General features: G+C 39.0%; 1 protein-coding gene across 1 annotated transcript; it reads left to right on the top strand.

Annotated features, from left to right (window-relative positions):
* The first annotated feature begins 18465 nt into the window (after positions 1-18465).
* LOC116752674 (olfactory receptor 5K1-like) lies at positions 18466-19394 on the top strand. Its single transcript, XM_032629428.1, is given in 2 exon segments — positions 18466-19228; positions 19231-19394. Coding segments are annotated over 2 exon segments (927 nt in total).
* The last annotated feature ends 1591 nt before the right edge of the window (positions 19395-20985 follow it).

Raw genomic sequence — 20985 nt, 5'->3', positions numbered from 1 at the left:
CTTTCAGATTATTCATCATTAGTGTATAGGAATGAAAGAGTTTTCGGTGCATTAATTTTGTATCCAGCTACTTTACCAAATTCATTGATTAGCTCTAGTAGTTTTCTGATGGAATCTTTAGGATTCTCTATGTATACTATCATGTCATCTGCAAACAGTGACAGTTTTACTTCTTCTTTTCCAGTTTGTATTCCTTTTATTAATTTTTCTTCTCTGATTGCTGTGGCTAGGACTTCCAAAACTATGTTAAATAATAATGGTGAGAGTGGACATCCTGTATTGTTACTGACCTTAGTGGAGATGGTTTCAGTTTTTCACCATTGAGGATGATGTTGGCTGTGGGTTTGTCATATATGGCCTTTATTATGTTGAGGAAAGTTCCCTCTATGCCTACTTTCTGGAAGGTTTTTATCATAAATGGGTGTTGAATTTTGTTGAAAGATTTCTCTGCATGTATTGAGATAATCATATGGTTTTTCTCCTTCAATTTGTTAATATGGTGTATCACATTGATTGATTTGTGTATATTGAAGAATCCTTGCATTCCTGGGATAAACCCCACTTGATCATAAGGTATGATCATTTTAATGTGCTGTTGGATGCTGTTTGCTAGTATTTTGTTGAGGATTTTTGCATCTATGTTCATCAGTGATATCGGCCTGTAGTTTTCTTTCTTTGTGACATCCTTGTCTGGTTTTGGTATCAGAGTGATGGTGGCCTTGTAGAATGAGTTTGGGAGTGTTCCTCCCTCTGTTATAGTTTGGAAGAGTTTGAGGATAGGTGTTAGCTCTTCTCTAAATGTTTGATAGAATTCGCCTGTGAAGCCATCTGGTCCTGGGCTTTTGTTTGTCAGAAGGTTTTTAATCACAGTTTCAATTTCAGTGATTGTGATTGGTCTGTTCATATTTTCTATTTCTTCCTGGTTCAGTCTCAGAACACTGTGCATTTCTAAGAATGTGTCCATTTCTTCCAGGTTGTCCTTTTTATTGGCATATAGTTACTTTTAGTAATCTCTCATGATCTTTTGTATTTCGGCAGTGTCAGTTGTTACTTCTCCTTTTTCATTTCTAATCCTATTGATTTGAGTCTTCTCCCTTTTTTTCTTGATGAGTCTGGCTAATGGTTTATCAATTTTGTTTACCTTCTCAAAGAACCACCTTCTAGTTTTATTGATCTTTGCTCTCATTTCCTTCATTTCTTTTTCATTTATTTCTGATCTGATCTTTATGATTTCTTTCCTTCTGCTAACTTTCAGGGTTTTTTGTTCTTCTTTCTCTAATTGCTTTAGGTGTCACCTTAGGCTGTTGATTTGAGATGTTTCTTGTTTCTTAAGTTAGGCTTGTATAGCTATAAACTTCCCTCTTAGAACTGCTTTTGCTTCATCCCATAGTTTTTCAGTCATTGTGTTTTCATTGTCATTTGTTTCTAGGTATTTTTTGATTTCCTCTTTGATTTCTTCAGTGATCTCTTGGTCATTAAGTAGTGTGTTGTTTAGCCTCCATGTGTTTGTATTTCTTACATATATTTTCCTGTAATTGATATCTAGTCTCATCGTGTTGTGGTCAGAATAGATACTTGATACAATTTCAATTTTCTTAAATTTACCAAGGCTTGATTTGTGACCCAAGATATGATCTCTCCTGGAGAATGTTCCATGAGCACTTGAGAAGAAAGTGTATTCTGTTGTTTTTGGATGGAATGTCCTCTAAATATCAATTAAGTCCATCTTGTTTAATGTATCATTTAAAGCTTGTGTTTCCTTATTTATTTTCATTTTGGATGAAATGTCCATTGGTGAAAGTGGAGTGTTAAAGTCCCCTACTATGACTGTGTTACTGTTGATTTCCCCTTTTATGGCTGTTAGTATTTGCCTTATGGATTGGTGTGCTCCTATTTTGGGTGCATAAATATTTACTATTGTTATATCTTCTTCTTGGATTGATCCCTTGATCATTATATAGTGTTCTTTGTCTCTTGTAATAGTCTTTGTTTTAGTCTCTGTTGTCTGATATGAGAATTGCTACTCCAGCTTTCTTTTGATTTCCGTTTGCATGGAATATCTTTTTCCATCCACTCACTTTCAGTCTGTATGTGTCCCTAGGTCTGAAGTGGGTGTCTTGTAGATAGCATATATATGGGTCTTGTTTTTGTATCCGTTCAGCCAGTCTATGTCTTTTGGTTGGAGCATTTAAACCATTTACATTTAAGGTAATTATCGATATGTATGTTCTTATTCCCATTTTCTTAATTGTTTTGGGTTTATTATTGTAGGTCTTTTCCTTCTCTTGTGTTTCCTGCCTAGAGAAGTTCCTTTAGCATTTGTTGTAAAGCTGGCTTGGTGGTGCTGAATTCTCTTAGCTTTTGCTTGTCTGTAAAGGTTTTAATTTCTCCGTCAAATCTGAATGAGATCCTGGCTGGATAATCTTGGTTGCAGGTTTTTCTCTTTCATCACTTTAAATATGTCCTGCCACTCCCTTCTAGCTTGCAGAGTTTCTGCTGAAAGATCAGCTGTTAACCTTATGGGGATTCCCTTATGTGTTACTTGTTGTTTCTCCCTTGCTGCTTTTAATATTTGTTCTTTGAATTTAATTTTTGATAGTTTGATTAATATGTGTCTTGGCATGTTTCTCCTTGGATTTATCCTGTATGGGACTCTCTGCATTTCCTGGACTTGATTAACTATTTCCTTTCCCATATTAGGGAAGTTTTCAACTATAATCTCTTCAAATGCTTTTTCAGTCCCTTTCTTTTTCTCTTCTTCTTCTGGAACCCTTATAATTCAAATGTTGGTGCATTTAATGTTGTCCCAGAGGTCTCTGAGACTGTCTTCAATTCTTTTCATTCTTTATTCTGCTGTGCAGTAGTTATTTCCACTATTTTATCTTCCAGGTCACTTACCCGTTCTTCTGCCTCAGTTATTCTGCTATTGATCCCTTCTAGAGAATTTTTAATTTCATTTATTGTGTTGTCCATCTCTGTTTGTTTGCTCTTTAGTTCTTGTATGATACGTTTCTTGTATTTTCTTCATTCTATTTCCAAGATTTTGGATCATCTTTTCTATCATTATTCTGAATTCTTTTTCAGGTAGACTGCCTATTTCCTCTTCATTTGTTAGGACTGTTGGGCTTTTACCTCCTCCTTCATCTGCTGTGTGTTTCTCTGTCTTCTCATTTTGCTTAACTTACTGTGTTTGGGGTCTACTTTTCACAGGCTGCAGGTTCGTAGTTTCCATTGTTTTTGGTGTCTGTCCCCAGTGGCTAAAGTTGGTTCAGTGGGTTGTGTAGCCTTCCTGGTGGAGGGTGCCTGTGTTCTGGTGGATGAGTCTGGATCTTGTCTTTCTGGTGGGCAGGTCCACGTCTTGTGGTGTGTTTGTGGGTGTCTGTGGCCTTATTATGATTTTAGGCAGCCTCTGTGCTAATGGATGGGATTGTGCTCCTGTCTTGGTAGTTGTTTGGCATAGCGTGTCCTGCACTGTAGCTTGCTGGTCATTGAGTGGAGCTGGGTCTTGGCATTGAGATGGAGATCTCTGGGATATTTTCACCGTTTGATATTACATGGAGCTGGGAGGTCTCTTGTGGACCAGTGTCCTGAACTTGGCTCTCCCACGTCAGTGGCACAGCCCTGACGCCTGGCTGGAGCACCAAGAGCCTGTTCTCCACACGGCTCAGAATAAAAGGGAGAATAAAAAGAAAGAATGAAGAAGAGAAGATAAAGTAAAATAAAGTTATTATGTGCTGGATTGGGCGATTGGGATTGACATGTATACACTGATGTGTATAAAATTGATGACTAATAAGAATCTGCAGGGCTTCCCTGGTGGCTCAGTGGTTGAGAATCTGCCTGCCAACGCAGGGGACATGGGTTCGAGCCCTGGTCTGGGAAGATCCCACATGCAGCGGAGCAGCTGGCCCCATGAGCCACAATTACTGAGCCTGCGTGTCTGGAGCCTGTGCTCCGCAACAAGAGAGGACGCGATAGTGAGAGGCCCACGCACCGCGATGAGGAGTGGCCCCCACTTGCCGCAACTAGAGAAAGCCCTCGCACAGAAACGAAGACCCAACACAGTCAAATATAAATAAATAAAAAATTAAAAAAAAAAAAAAAAAAAAAAGAATCTGCAGTATAAGAAAACTAACAAACAAAAGAAACACAACTAATACTAACTTTCTTTGGGTTATTTGAATGGAAATATGTTAATATAAATATTTCAGACATTACATGAAATTTCTAAAAATCTTATGTTCTGGTATAATGTTATAAGTCATAATTCTAGTTATTACTTTAAAATGTATATCTCAGAAATAACTAAATTTCCTTGTCAACTGCATTATTATGAACTTTCATCAAATCTTTAACCGTGGTCGTTTCTAAGTCTTTTGTTATGTACAGACAGTTCTGGGTGTACTTTGATGCTTTTGCAAAAATGTTCCTATAAATGGGTTTCATCTTCAAGGAATTCATGGAATACTCTCTGACAAGTACAGGTTTCTGGTAACTGACTATGCTGCTGAACTGAATGAATAAGCATTTTCAGAACTCTAATGGAAAACTGATGAATTCACAAAAGTGCTAACAAAAGATCAAGATGAAAAAAAATTAATTACATGGGAGTGAGTGAACTGATGAGGATGATTATAATTTTTGTGGCTTTCTGTTTGAATAAAAAAAACCCCACAAGGACTCAAAGGCAAAAAATATACAAATCAATTTTCACTGCAAAGTAAAGGAGCTGTTACAGTGGAGGATTACTGGACTGAATGTCAATATTATGAAATAGTATGAGTTTTTTTTCGTGTTTGGTAATTGTAACCATTGTTGCTTTTGTTGTGGTCATCCAAAAAAAAAAAGAAAAGGAATGTTAGATTTAAAAAAAAAAATTAAGAAAAAAAATTTTTTTAAGTAATAAAAAAAACAAAGGACACACAGAACCCTAGGACAAATGGTAAAGCAAAGCTATACAGACAAAATCACACAAGAAGCATACACATACACACTCACAAAAAGAGAAAAAGGGGGAAAATATATATATATCATTGCTCCCAAAGTCCACCTCCTCAATTTGGGATGATTTGTTGTCTATTCATGTATTCCACAGATGCGGGGTACATCAAGTTGATTGTGGAGACTTAATCCGCTGCTCCTGAGGCTGCTGGGAGAGATTTTCCTTTCTCTTGTTTGTTCGCACAGCTCCCGGGGTTCACCTTTGGATTTGGACCCGCCTCTGCGTGTAGGTCGCCTGAGGGCGACTGCTCTTCGCTCAGACACGACGGGGTTACAGGAACAGCTGATTCGGGGGCTCTGGCTCACTCAGGCCAGGGGGAGAGAGGGGTATGGATGTGCGGCGAGCCTGCGGCGGCAGAGGCCTGCGTGACATTGCACCAGCCTGAGGCGCGCCGTGCGTTCTCTCGGGGAAGTTGTCCCTGGATCCCGGGACCCTGGCAGTGGTGGGCTGCACAGGCTCCCGGGAGGGGAGGTGTGAATAGTGACCTGTGCTTGCACACAGGCTTCTTGGTGGCGGCAGCAGCAGCCTTAGCGTCCCATGCCTGTCTCTGGGGTCCGCGCTGATAGCCGCGGCTCATGCCCGTTTCTGGAGCTCCTGTAAGCGGAGCTCTTAATCCCCTCTCCTCGTGCACCAAGAAACAAAGAGGCAAGAAAAAGTCTCTTGTCTCTTCGGCAGCTCCAGACCTTTTCCCAGACTCCCTCCCGGCTAGCTGTGGCGCACTAACCCCTTCAGGCTGTGTTCACGCCGCCAACCCCAGTCCTCTTCCTGCAATCTGACCTCTGAAGCCCAAGCCTCAGCTCCCAGCCCCCACCCGCCCCGGGCGGGTGAGCAGACAAGCCTCTCGGGCGTGCCTCTCGGGCTGGTGAGTGCCGTTCGGCCCGATCCTCTGTGCGGGAATATCTCCGCTTTGCCCTCCACGGCTCCCTCCACCACCCGCAGTCTCCGCCCGCGAAGGGGCTGCTAGTATGTGGAAACCGTTCCTCCTTCACAGCTCCCTCCCTCTGGTGCAGGTCCCGTCCCTATTCTTTGTCTCGGTTTTTTCTTTTGCCCTACCCAGGTACGTGGGGAGTTTCTTGCCTTTTGGAAGGTCTGAGGTCTTCTGCCAGCGTTCAGTAGGTGTTCTGTAGGAGTTGTTCCACGTGTCGATGTATTTCTGGTGTATCTGTGGGGAGGAAGGTGATCTCCGCGTCTTAGTCTTCCGCCATCTTGAAGCTCCTCCTGTATAATCCCATCGCCAGCTCAGAAGAGATCGATCCACTGTTAATACGTGCTGTTGAGATGCCTATATGATTTCCTTTCTTTGTAAGTGAGGCTGTCTTTCCACATGGATTTTTCTTGAATTATTTTAAATACTATTTCTGTTCCATTATTTTTTTTTCTTTTTCAAGGATTCCAGTTTTGTTTGTGTATAACCCTTGCTTATTTTCCATACCATCATCCTCTGATTCTTTTTCACATTCATTCTTAATCATTTCCTCTCCTCTCTTCAATTACCCTTTTAAAGATAATAGTATCTCTTACCTTTGAGGATCTTGTAATTTAATCTTAATGTCCAAAATGATTATGTAATTTTCTCCAAATCATTTCCACATTTAGTCGTTTTTCATCTTATGTATTTTGTTTTCTCCATCTCTAATTTGGCTTTGGAATTTTTGATAAAAGGTGTTTTTCCATTATCTTCAAATGCTTATTTAAAGGTAAAGAAACAGACTCTGAGATGGAGATGTGCATGAAAGAAGTCTGTTGGGGAATGCCCTCAGGCACAGTGCTTATTAACTGAATGAAGGAAGTAAGATCAGACAGAAAGATAATTTGAATGTAGTTACAAAACAAAGACCTTAGCCAATCCTGTGGGGAAGTGGGGTTTGTGTTGTCTCTTCAAAGTTCCCAAGCCCTAAGTCGGGGGCCTGGAATTTATACAAGAATAGTCATTGGATACAGGCTGACCCCAAGGCAGTAATATGACCTTCATAAGACACTTATCTTCAGATAAGGATATTTCCTAGAAAGGGACTTAGTTGAGAGCTGTCAGCCACTAGCACTCTTACTGCTAGGGAAATAGGTGGGATCTGGGCTGTGAACAGTAGATCCGTTACTGGCTACCTCTTATACTGCTCAGAACTACTTATTTTTATAATAAGTTCTGGGGAAAGCCCCGCCAGAATTTGGATTTTTCTATTTTCCTGGAGAATCTTAAAAAATGAAGGTTAATGGGACACCTGCAGTTCCAACGGCTACAGCTAGTCTCAAAGCCACACTAATATCCGTCTTCCTCCTCTTGGTTCCCTTCACATTTGCCTCATACCTCTGCTGCTCTAGGTGATAATACGGGAGGATAATCCAGAAGTCATATCCCTGGGGAATGTGAACCTTACATCATCACCATGCCCTTTTCAGTCCTCATTGCTGCATTTGTCTATTTACTATCAAACTTGAGCAAGGGAGTACCAGCCGATACCTATGGATCACCTGAATGCCAAACAGAATTTTTCCTGCTTCCATTGCATAATAGCAACCCTGTCTCTTCCTGAAAACAGGGTCAATTACCTCCTTCAATTCTCATGGACTCCTTTTCTTTCCTGGTGGTCTCTTGGACAAGGAATCCAAAGTGACTGGGTAGCTGCTGAGGCTTTATGTATAATAGAATTCTTGCTGCATTCCCTGGTAAGAGCATTTCCCCTCTGAGAAACAGGACTTCTAAACCCATAGAGTGCAGGTATGTGGGGACATAGAGTACAGATTCCCCAAGTGGGTCACTTAGGGAAGTCCTGGATTCAGGTATTGAACCCACTGAAGACACAGCCCCATATAATGGTCACTGATTTCTGGTGGAAGGTACACTCTGGAGGTCATAGTACTGACACCTCAATTATACTTTCAACAGGCCGTTTCATCTGTTTATTAAGCTAGTAGTTTCCCATTGATGTGAAATGGGAGAGAACCAGTGGACCAGTCACTGCCCAATATGACACTTCTTTTACTGAAAAGTGGATTTCTGGCCCAATGCCATGTTATACACCACTCTATCAGCCTCAGATACTGGTGCTACCTGAGGTCTTGCAGATAGCAAAGGTAACTCGTATCTGAATTATGCTGATATTAGTCAAGATGCATTTCTGCCACTTTCAGAGTATAAGAGGTTCATAGCAGCAAACCTGACACCAGCGGCTGGCTGATCTTCTTGAGGGATGTTGCTATATTGGGGGCCACGATGGTTTCTGGTAAGTTAGGCATTTGGAAGCAACATTACCTAGATCAGCATGGAAATGTTGGAGCCTATGCATATGCATTCCTCCATCCCAGCCAATACAGCACTTTTTTCATGTGCCCATTGTGCCAGCACTGGCATGGCAGATGAACAAAGCAGGATGACCTCAACTGGCTAATTCTGTCTATTTGGCTGTTTAACAGCTCTTCCATGGTAGATGCTCTCTGGCGGACATTTATATGGAATATGAGGATCACCAAACACTGTATCCGCTCTAGTAAATCCACTCATATGCCTCTTCCTCAGATTTCCTTGTCCCTGACCTTCTCATGTTTCCCCTCACAGGACACTGACCAATATCCCAACTTTACACCTCTACCCTGAGTCTATATATTCTTAGCTTGGACCACTTCTATTTCTATACAATGGAAATAGATGATCATTCCACTGCTATAAGGGAGAATTTCCCCTTAGTGATGCCTTTCATGGTCACCTTGGGTGGAGCTATAGTTCAACAGCTGTACATTATGACATCAACACACCAAGATGACCATCCAAGAACCTACTTGGCTTTCTGAGGCCAGATGTGTGAGCTGAGGGAAAGATGTCAGTGCAATGGTGGTAGATGACAAGGTCTGGGTCACCTGCTGGTGAGGCTTATGGGATTCTCTGCCCTGCTTAGCCCAGATCCTTGAATTTGCCACCTTCAGCTTCTAATGAATTGCTCCTGGTTCTGCTCAACCTTATACTTGTTAGTGTGACAAATCCCAGCTCATGAAGGCAATTCTGGTTTTGGTCACTTAATGTCCCAAAGGCAGGAGCACTTCCTCTAGCATGTTTCATAGTACACCAGGGAGTTTTGGGGTTTGGGGGGTTTTTTGTTTGTTTTGTTTTGTTTCTGAATGGTTTATAATACTCTGCTAAGAGAGCAAATCCTTGATCCAAAACCTTAAGGGTACCTGAGTCTCCAGTTAGAGGGTTTTTTTTTTTTTGGTGATACGCAGGCCTCTCACTGTTGTGGCCTCTCCCGTTGCGGAGCACAGGCTCCGGACGCGCAGGCTCAGCGGCCATGGCTCACGGGCCCAGCCACTCCGCGGCATGTGGGATCTTCCCGGACCGGGGCATGAACCCGTGTCCCCTGCATCGGCAGGCGGACTCTCAACCACTGCGCCACCAGGGAAGCCCTCAATTGCCAATTAAACACCTTTTTCTAGAAGTCTCCAAGGCACCTCTTGCTAAGTAAATGTGAAATCAAACTTATCTCCTGCTCTCCTCTTTCCCCAAACCTGATCCTCTTGCAGGGTTACCTCTCTCAGTGGGTCATCATCATTCTGTTGCATTAGCCAGAATTTTAGATCCTTTGTCTTTAAACCCTACATTCAATCTATCACTAAATCCTGCTCACCTGCTCTAAGTTCTCCATTCCACTCATCACCACCACCTGATCCATGCTACCATAATCTTTTTCCTGGACAGTTTCAATAGTTTGTCCATATCCAGTTTTGCCAGCTTCCAATCTATTTTTCATGCTTCATCCAGAATTAAGTTATAAAACCTAAATCTGATCATGTCAACCTTCTTTATAAGAAATTCCCATGGATTCTTATTGCTGTTAGAATAAAGACCCAAATTCTTAATATTGTTTACCATACCCCCATATTATCTATACCCTGCCCACCTCTCCACCCTCCCTTAGACCATTTTCCCCCTAACTCTCTCTGCCTCACTGATTTTGTTTCGGTGCCTTGAAATTGTCATGTATCCTCCAGAAATAGGGCCTTTGTATATGTTAACCTCACAACTCACCCATCCACCTTTCCCTGAAAATTCTGTTTACCAAATTTCAGTTCAGTCATCACTTCTTTAGGAAATCTTTCTGTCACCTCCTCCCTACCTCAAGTGATAATGACAGTGGTGGTGGTGGTAGTGATAGCATTTAGTATTTATTGAACACTTACTATAACCTAGGCTCTCTTCTGGTGTTTTACACATAATTCACTAAGTCTTCTAAACTACCTTTTAGTCTCAATTTTCAGAGTATAATCTATTATAATATCCATATTTTAATGAGGAACTTGACACACAGAGAGGTTACGTAATTTTCCCACTATCAGCTATAAAGTGGCATAGCCAAGATTCAAAATTAGGTCCTGTTTTCAAAACCCACAGGGTTAACTGCTACATTATTTGCGTTTTCAGACTAAGATAAACCTCTCTATTGTAAGTCTTATATCTCCAATAACCTTGCCTTCATAATAGCAAAGTTGTAATTTTCAATTCATCTGGGTGATTATTTGGTTAATGTCTGTCTCTCGTCTCTTCTTCCCAATTCTATAAGGTGAGGGGAGGCAGATACCACATCTGCTTTTGTTTATCGCTTAACCTTAGTGCTGAGTATTGTGGCTGACATAGAGTAGACACACAATATATGTGAATAAAATGATAAAAAAACAGTTGTAAGTATATATGAAAGAAGAAAGGAAGGAAGATAGGGGAGGGAACGAGGGAGGGAGGAGGAAAGAATAAGAAAGCAAGTTCCATGTCTCCAGTTATGGATTATTCCATTAAGTACAGCTCAGTATACCACTTTCTATCTCTTAATTTCTACATTTGTCTTAGGAAGTCTTCTGACTATAAGAACAAATTCAGAAATGCTGTCTGGTATATACTAAATGACTTTAGAACTTCTCCTGAGTAATTACTTGATTATGAATAGCTGAGTCATTCAATATGTATTTCAGGCAGAAGATGTCAAAACCAGATCAAGCACTGAGTAATCCACCTATAACATAATTATGAGAATGAAGTTCGCTAATACACCCTACACTCCAGCCAGTCTGGGGACTGCTTTCCATTCCTCCAACACTTCATGAGCTTTCATGCCTCTGATACTTAACTTAGCATTCCCTTTCCAACCTTCTCTGCTGAGAAAATGTCTACATATCTTTCAAGGCCAGGGTCAAATGTCTTCTCCTGAGTAATCCATAATAAAATACCCCCAACTGTTTTTGTTGTGTGTTTGTATGTGGATTTCTTATAGAGATAGTGAGCCTAATCATAGGATATTTTAATATGATTTCTCTGTTAAAGATGTGGCTCTATTCTTGTGGTTAAGGTTGGAAGCTTCCCTTAAGGGTTGGGCATTCCTAATGTCAATCTCAAGGGGAAGAACTAAGTCCTCAGACAAAATAACAGAAGGAGCGCTCCTGTCTCTCTCATTCTTAGCAATAGATCTAGTGGGTTTTAGCCATGCCTAAATTTCCAGGCAACTGGGAAAGCACAAAATCTGCCTGTCAGAGATAGACTTAGGGATAGGTAAGGAGGCCTTGCTATAGGGAACCCTAAGGACAGGATGACTGACCCACTTATATAAACCAGATTATCGAGATCAGCAGCATTCAGATGATTTCAACGCCTTGATGTGTCACAATCAGTTATGAGATGCATCACAATTAATCCATTTCTAATAATAAACTACCATAGTTTAATATAATTATATATACATATATATATACACATAAACTAGGATGGATTCCATATTATCTCAATAATACCTTCCTCATTCCTTTACATTATAATATACTACCTTGAATGGGAGAAATGCAGGGGTATCATAGCTAGCCAATGAGCAATTATTCGTTACCTGACAAAGCCCACAGGAATGTATCACGCAGTCAACATCATTTGCCAACTTGCTTTCTCAGTGGAGAGAAAGGTTTGAGTACTACTCCTCTAGTTGCATATTACTACATTTTGTTTCCGGTGGTTACCTCTAAGTCTAGTCAGGGCATGTACGAATGATCCCTCTTAATCTTCTCTTTGCTACAGGAAATCACTTGGGCCAGAGTGATTGGGAGAGCAATGCCTTTTTGGCAGCCAATGCCGTGGTTTTGGCAGTAGTGGTGACTACTTCCCCAGGGGGGAATATGAGAACCTGGGAAAAGGTTTCAAGGATGTGTTTTGCCCCTCCCACATGGAGATTTGCTCTACTGCCAAACTAGAATGTTATTTTATTATGAAAGAGACAGTTTTGTTCCAGAAAGCATTTTTAACACCCCCAGACAAATTCAGTCATTCTCATCTCTTCTCCCATAGTTCCAAACGTATGATTATACTATAGATTCTCTCACCTTGCATTCTAATTATTTGTTTACATGACTGCCTCCCTAGTGCATTGAGAAGTTACTGTAAACAGTGACTGAGACTTACACAGATTTGAATTACTGTTGCTTATTAGCACTGTGCTTGGCATTGTAATAAGCACTGGCAGCTCTTTTTTTTTTTCTTTATAGCTTCGCCACACGGATCCTGTTCCCCAACCAGGGACTGAACCCGGGTCCTCAGTAGCGAAAGCACCGAGTCTTAACCACTGGACCACCAGGGAATTCCCACACTGTCAACTCTTGAACAAGGGGTCAGACCTTATCAGAAGAGCAAACCAAAATTCATCATTAAATTTGGGGTCCTTTTTGTTGTCTTAGGGTTTTTTAATAACAATCTTAAAGTCATCTTTATTCCACAGCTTTAATCTTAACATGATACATGAGGGGCACCCAAACACTTGTTTATTAATTTATCATTTATCCCATGTCAACATGCAAAATATAGCATAGAGAATAAAGCAATGAGTCACACACAGAATTGTTTTTCTGAAACTCAGATTTGATAGAGTCAGTCCTTTGACAAATTTATTCAGGTCCTACTAAATAGAATTCAAGCTCCTTGATTTGGCATTCTGACCTCATCTTTTTTAGGATACCTCCTGTAATTTCTACACCACTGAATTCTATACCCACCAGGCATTTTGTATGGTAGATAATCTGGTCTAATCTAAACCAGAGAGTACCGGAGGGCTCTCTCTCAGTCACCCTTCTCTATTCTGTCTTCCCACTCTCCCTAAATGATCTCACTCAGTACCAAGGCTTTAAATGTATATGCTGATGACTCCTAATCTCCAGCCTTGTCTTTTATATTCGATTACCTGTTTGACATCTCCACTCAGATAACTGATAAGCATTTCAAACATAACATGGATAAAATAAAACTCATATGTCTAGCTCCATTATCCCCCCTAGAATATTTCTCCTGAAGTCTCCTTCAACTCAATAAATGCTACTATGTTCTCAGATGCTCAAGGCAAAAAATCCAGGCATTTTCCCCACTTGCTCTTTCTACCCCCCTCTCAAATAGAAATCATTAGCAAATCCTGCTGACTCATCCTCCCAAACATAACCCAAATCCATCTACGTTTCTCCATGTCCACTGCTATCGGCCTAATTCTGAACTACTACAGTGTCCTTTTAGCTGGTCTCCCCACTTTCATCCTTACCCGTAATGATCCATTTTCTGCAAACATGTGAATACGGTAATGCCATTTCTCTGCTTTAAAAAACTCTGGTTTGGTAGACATAATGATGGTCCCCCCAAAGTTGTCCACCTACAGTAATCAGAAATTGTAAGTATGTTATGTTACACGACAAGGGTGAATTACATACTCCTGGATCATCCAGGTGGGCCCAGTGTAATTTTTTAAATGGTGGGAACAGAAGCAGAGGAGTCAGAATCAGAGTAGTACAATGTGAGAAAGATTAAACCGGCCCTTTCAGGCTTTGAAGATGGAAGGGAGCCATGAGCGAAGGAATGCAGACAGACCCTAGAAGCTGAAAAACGCAAGGAAACGGATTCTCCCCTACAGCTTCCAGGAAGGATGTCGACACCTTAATTTTAGCCCAGTGAGAATCATTTCTGATTTCTAACCTCCAGAATTGTGAAAGAATAAAAATATGTGTTGTTTCAAGCTACTGAGTTTGTGGCAATTTGTTAGAGCAACAATAGGAAATCAATACACCTTCCCAAGCATTCTCATTGAGCTGAAAATAAAACGCAAACTCCATACTCTGCATTACAAACTCGGCAAGATCAACTCTTCAATCCCATCATCATCCACTTTTCTCTGCCTTTTATGGGTTCCTCAAACATGCAAAACTTATAGCTGCCTTAAGGAATTTTCACTATAGCCTCTGTACCTAACATGCTCATCCCTAAACTGCCACAGCTGGTTTCCTGCTACTCATGTCTCAGCTTGACTGTTCACCTTTCCTATAGACCTTTTCCAATCATCTGATCTAAAGTGACTCCCAGTTATTCTTTATCACACCACTCCATTTTACCCACAGCACAGCACTTACTAATTTTTGCTATTTTTCTTATTTGTGTATTTATTTATGTTTTCTTCCCCAGTCTCCTCTATTAGAATGTAAGCTCCATGAGAACAGAATCTATAACTGTGATGATACGGAGTTGTTGGTTTGCAAACTGGCCCCTATACACAGAGGGCAAGGAGAGACCAAAGAAAGAGGCAAACAACTCTAGATTAGTAGGTGGTAGTTTTAATAAACAAGAGAACTTATATATCAGGTTTGTCTTGGGCAGTTGGTTGCAAGACAAGTAGATCTCCACACCCATCCGCCAGAATCTTAAAAGTTTATGTAGAGGCCTTAAATGTTTTCAGTCACATATACCATCTGGATGGTCTCAACAGCACCTTGCTCTCTCAAGGCTGCATCCTTGGAACAGCTTCCACAGTGGGAACAGTGGGCAAGAAGTACATTCTAAGGACGGGGAGGGGGCAATTACCCAACTGTCCAGGTCCAGGTTTCAGGTCAACCAGTGGTCACGTCCTCTGGCTGACTCCTCTGACAATAGTAGGCACTATAAAGTATTTATCGCATGAATGTGCAAAGAAATGATGCAAGAAACGGCAGCTGTTTTGTGGTACTGAACATAAGGACTTTTCGAAATGTTTAAGTAAGCCTAAAAATTGTTATATATTTGTAAGAAAATTAAAATAACAAGAAATGAGCTACATGATCCCTTTCACTGACTCCATGAATATTTGGCTGAGCTCACATTGTTTCACGGGTAGGAGGTGAACTAGAAGCAACGTTCATCATTCTTCCACAGTTCCTTTGGTAGAGCCTCGTCCCAGGAAATCTTAACAAACTCTCATTATAGGAGAAAGTTTCCCTTCAGTGTACTTCAGCACAGACTTGGTCCTGCATCGTCATAGTAATGTAGCCCTCACCTGAAATAATCATATTGCTCTAGAATCGAATTCTGAGGGAAGGGATTTACTTCTGCTTTGTTGTTTGGTGTATCTTCAGGGTACATCTCAGAAATATGCATAATCCTGATATAAGTGAGGTTGTAATCAAACTGGGGGAATAAGACTTACACCTATAAATGCCAGAGGACCACACAAGGCAAATATTGAGACTTGAGAAGGTGTTACATGGGTAATAAGAGCCTGGGAGGAGGGAAGAAGACAGATGAGCTTGTCCGGGGTAGACCTTGGATTGACCATTAAGGAAGGGGTAGGATTTGGATAGATGGAGGAAAATGGTGAAGATAATATAGATAAGGTAAAATGCACCACATGAAGAATGACAGTGACTTATTCAGAAAGCCATGAAGAGACAGGCTTCGCTTAGGGATGGTAAAGGGTAGTGCAAAGTACAAGAAGATAAAGTGAATTCAAATGATGTAGATTAGGAAAATCAAGATATGTAATTAACCAAACAAATTGCGACTAGTCATTGATGGGCAATAGGGATTCATTGCACTATAAATGATGAGAAAGTCCTAATAAGGGAATATTTTGAGGAAAGAAATATCTCCAGAAGGTGCTTCTGGATTTTCAAGGAAATTTTAATGGTTATTTTTTAAATTATTATTATTAAAAAATGTAAAGGTTACTTCTAGTAACTAAGGTATAAGATTAAAGATATTATGAATGTAACTTCAAAGGAATATTCTAGAAATTACATATTGACTTTAAAAAGAGGTGAGAAAGGTGCTACTTTAAGACCTCTGCTCACACAACCTCTCCTCTGAGTCAGTAAGTCCTAGTTCAGTTCCCACTTCCTCTATGAGGCTTTTGCTGACCAATCCAGTGGGAATTTTTTTTCCCACCTAGAATTTTATATTCAGAGTGGTAATAAAGATAAATAGTATAAACTTATATAAATTAAAATCAAAACATGTCCCTTAAAATTGGCTTAGAAATGGGCATTTGCCTTACTCTTTAGGTTTCAAATGATACATTTAATTATTCCAACTTAGTAGCTTTGTAATGTTTAGGAGATTAGGTCTCTCAGGAAATACTCTGATGTCAACGCCAATTAAATCCCTTTAGAATTATTGAAAATATTTGAACCATTCTCTAGCAATGATACAAATATTATCATTGACTTGTTGGTAGAAATATTCTCCTAAACAATCAAGACGATAGAGTTTTATTTCTGGATCTACTTTAATAACCATCATCAGGCAACCATCTAGCCTTTATTAAACTCTTATTGGAGAAATCCAGGTGGGAAAGAATTAAAAAAAATTTTTGGTAGAAATACTAACCTCCAGAAACATTTATTTAAGTTCTTTAAGGTTTTTGCCTTGCAATTCTTATTTAAAAATTTTTTAAGTTCCTTAAAGTCTTTCCTCTACCCTAAGGTCCATTTGTGTAAGAACTGGACAAATGACTATCATTTATTTGCATCACTTCTGAATTTAAGAGAAGCCTAAATTTACCCAAAAATAGATAAGTAAAAGCATACGTTTATAGTAATTACAGAAAACCTTATCAAAGTTTTGTGAACTTCTTTTAAAAATGTGGTTTGCCATATAACTTACAGCTTAACAGCCTCTACAATGAAATGTTGTTTAAAATTTTTGTGTCAGACATTCCCTATGTATTAAATAAATTATATGAGGAAGGAATATATTTTTAAACCATTCTTTTAAACCCCTGATGTAATTTTAAGGAGCTTTTTAGTTTATCTTTTGATTTTTAGGGAAATAAACTATCAATGTAAAACTTATTTCTGTCTGATTAATTATCATCGACTAGGGAAAATGAAGGAAAACTATGTTATGTGACTTCAAGTTGGCAAGTGTAAGGCATTTAATGAAAAAACTTATTCAAATTACGTAGATTTAAAATGTTCATTTTTTTTAGACTTCAGGTTATCAAGAGTAAGGCATTTAATGAAAAAATAATAATTCAAATTATATAGCTTTCAAATGTTCATTTCTATTATTGTTTCTAAATGTATCAGTCACAAATAGTCTGAGTTTAAAAGTTAGTAAACAGTTGCAGGAAGCCAAAGGAAAGAGATCTTCTCTCCAAAATGCAGGCAGACTCTCAACCACTGCGCCACCAGGGAAGCCCTGAATTTATCAATTTTTAACCCTTAAGGATGCTTCAATTTCTTTTGATAGCATTTAAATTTCTTTAGATTTTAATATGCACATGCACACAGGAGCAATTTTATATTGTGTGCCTAAATGACATCATCAATACCATAAAGACCATGAAAATAGTTTTTTTTAATGTTTTATAGTAGAAAACATATATAACATAAAATTTATCATTTTAACTATATTTAAGTATTTACAGTTCAGTGGCGTTAAGTTTATATTGTTGTGCAACTATCATCACCATCCAACTACAGAAATTTTTCATCTTCCCAAACTGAAACTCTGTACCCATTAAACAATATTCCCCATTCCTTCCCTCCCCAGACAACCTTTAATTCGTGTAAGTGGAATCACACGATATTTGTCTTTTATGCCTAGCTTATTTCACTTAGCATAAAGTCATCAAATTTCACCCATGTTTTAACATGTGTCAGAATGTCATTCCTTTCTAAGGCTGAATAATATTCCACTTTTTGTCTATACCACATTTTGTTCATTCATTCATCCAGCAGTGGAGAGTTGGGTTGTTTCTACCTATGACCATCCTGAATAATGTTTCTATGAACATGGGTGTACAAAAATAGTCTTTCAAACAACACTGTTAATCTGTACAGATACTGTCACTGAAATTGTTTGGGAACATTGATACCAATTGCTGACACCTAAATTATGAATCAGCTTTAGCTAATCCATATAGAGAAGTTTTTTGCACTGAATATTCCTCTCAAGACCTCAAAAGCCATCTTTGTGCATCTAATCTGATGTTTTCTCTTGAAAATATGCTGGGAAAATGTTAAATAACTAGCTTAAAAGTTAAGAGCTCCTGGAGATTGATACGCCCAGAGAAATGGGCATACACCAAAATCCACGTGACTTGTGAAGGCATTATGGAAGATGTTCCTCGTCCTTCTGGGCCAGAGAGAGCTCAAGAGTTGAATTGGGCATATTATAAATTAGTATCTCATTTCTCCACAACTTTTTCTCAACAGCAGAGTCAGGAATGGCTAAAGAAAATCATACTGTAAAACATGAGTTTATCCTCACAGGATTTGCAGACTACCCAGAGCTGAAGACCCTTCTGTTTGTGGTGTTCTTTGCCATGTATCTGATCACCATGGTGGGGAATCTTGGCCTGGTGATACTGATTTCAAAAAAGCATCATCTTTTCACACCAATGTACACCTTTCTGGGCAACCCCGCTCTCGTGGATTCTTGCTGTGCCTGTGCCATTACTCCTAAGATGTTAAGGAACTTCTTTTCTGAAAACAGAACGGTTTCCCTCTATGAATGCATGGCACAATTTTATTATCTTTGCACTGTTGAAACTGCAGACTGCTTTCTTCTGGTGGTAATGGCCTATGATCACTATATGGCCATATGCAGCCCTCTGCAGTACCATACCAGGATGTCAAAGGAACTCTGCATTCAGATGACCACAGGGGCTTACATAGCTGGAAACCTGCGTTCTATGATTCATATAGGGCTTCTATTTAGGTTAGTTTTCTGTGGATCAAATCACATCAAACACTTTTATTGTGATATTCTTCCTTTATATAGGCTCTCCTGTGTTGACCCTTATGTCAATGAACTGGTACTGTTTATCTTTTCAGGCTCAATTCAAGTCTTCACAATAGGTAGTGTCTTAATATCTTATCTCTACATTCTCTTTACTATTTTCAAAATGAAATCCAAAGAGGGAAGGGTCAAAGCCTTTTCTAGCTGTGCATCCCACTTTTTGTCAGTTTCATTATTTTATGGATCTCTTTTTTCATGTACATTAGACCAAATTTGCTTGAAGAATGGGATAAAGATATACCAGCTGCTATTGTGTTTACAGAAGTAGTTCCTTTACTAAACCCTTTTATTTGTAGCCTGAGAAATAAGGAAGTAATAATTGTTTTGAGGAAAATTCTGAAGAAAGAAATTTGAAACAAATGGGGTCTACTGTACCTTAATGACTTAAATGCAGAAAAAAAAACTTCTAAGTGAAATTACACAGAGAAAATGCACAAATTGTATGTAAAATATTAAAACATATCATAATGCATTCAATTTAAGTAGCAGTACATAAGGGAGAAAATATACAAGAAGGAGAAAATTATACTAAATCTTAATTCAAATTAACAAAAATCAAAACCAAATTTTGAAATAATTCAAGAAAAACACAGTATGCTTCCAAGGTCATGGATTGTGTCAGCATCGGGGAATATCAGCACCCAAAAGAAAAACAATTATATCTCAGTAAAACTGAAAAATGTTTTTAAATTTTCAGACTGAGGAAAAGAAAAGGAAGAAAACCAACAAAATTAGCAATTTCAAGTATAAAGGAAAATCCGATTACGCATTAATAGCCAGCCCACATTAATAGTTTGGAGCATGAGCACTCCAGTTATGCTAAAAGGGTTTAAGGGTATATGAACCTTCAACCAATGAAATCACTTACAACCATGAGTGACAAAGCTGAGGCAAGTGAATTTTGAGGAATTACTTTTAATAGCATTTTGAAGGACATTGTAGTTAGAATAGAGGCAGTTAGGAAACAAAGGTGTGAAATAAAAGTGAATGTTATATTTCCAAGTTGAATTTCCTATGGAGTTGCATAATTAAAGATGGAATGTCGGGCTTCCCTGGTGGCGCAGTGGTTGAGAGGCCTCCTGCTGATGCAGAGGACACGGGTTCGTGCCCCAGTCCGGGAAGATCCCACAAGCCGCAGAGTGGCTGGGCCCATGAGCCATGGCTGCTGAGCCTGCGCGTCCGGAGCCTGTGCTCCGCAACGGGAGAGGCCACAACAGTGAGAGGCCCGCATACCACAAAAAAAATAAAAAAGCCAAACTCATAAAAATAGGGTAAAATCGTGGTTACTAGGGGCAGGGGGATGGGAGAATTGGAGAGATGTTTGAGGGTATAAACTTGAAACTAATAGTTTCACGGTAACCTTGGACATGCCCGAGTCTTGTATGTCTTTCAGAAATTTAAAATTGGTATCATAAATTATTTCTATTAATTTGAAGTTTTCATTAATTTTTTACTAAAATAAATTTTTGACTAAATAAAGATATGATTTCCCCATTTTTTTCAAAGAAGGTAAACTTGTTAATGGGATCGGGTTCATTCATTACTTGAAAAAATGTTTATTAATATGTCTGTAGCATCAAAACTGGATATATGAAGTAGGAGAGGAAATATGCTATTAAACAAAACAACATAAGTATACAATATAACATAGTATAGTGACTATATTTATTCAAAATATTTCATGTATAAATACTTAACAGATACAGTCATAACTTAGTTCCATCTTGTATAGCTCACAAGTCACAAGTAGAAAAGGTTACATTTTGCTACAAATATTTACACTGTACTTGTTTCAGCAAAAATTTACTAATATTCCACGGATCTTATAGTTAATGGATAAACAATTTTCAAAACTTCAGAAAACTGAATTTTAAAGATAGTTTTTTAAAAATATAGCATAATCAACTATACTCCAATATAAAATAAAATTTTAAAAAATTAAAGA

This window comes from Phocoena sinus, chromosome 4 (assembly GCF_008692025.1).
Source record: "Phocoena sinus isolate mPhoSin1 chromosome 4, mPhoSin1.pri, whole genome shotgun sequence".
Classification (NCBI taxonomy): domain Eukaryota; kingdom Metazoa; phylum Chordata; class Mammalia; order Artiodactyla; family Phocoenidae; genus Phocoena; species Phocoena sinus.
This window is presented reverse-complemented; position numbering and strand designations above follow the sequence as displayed.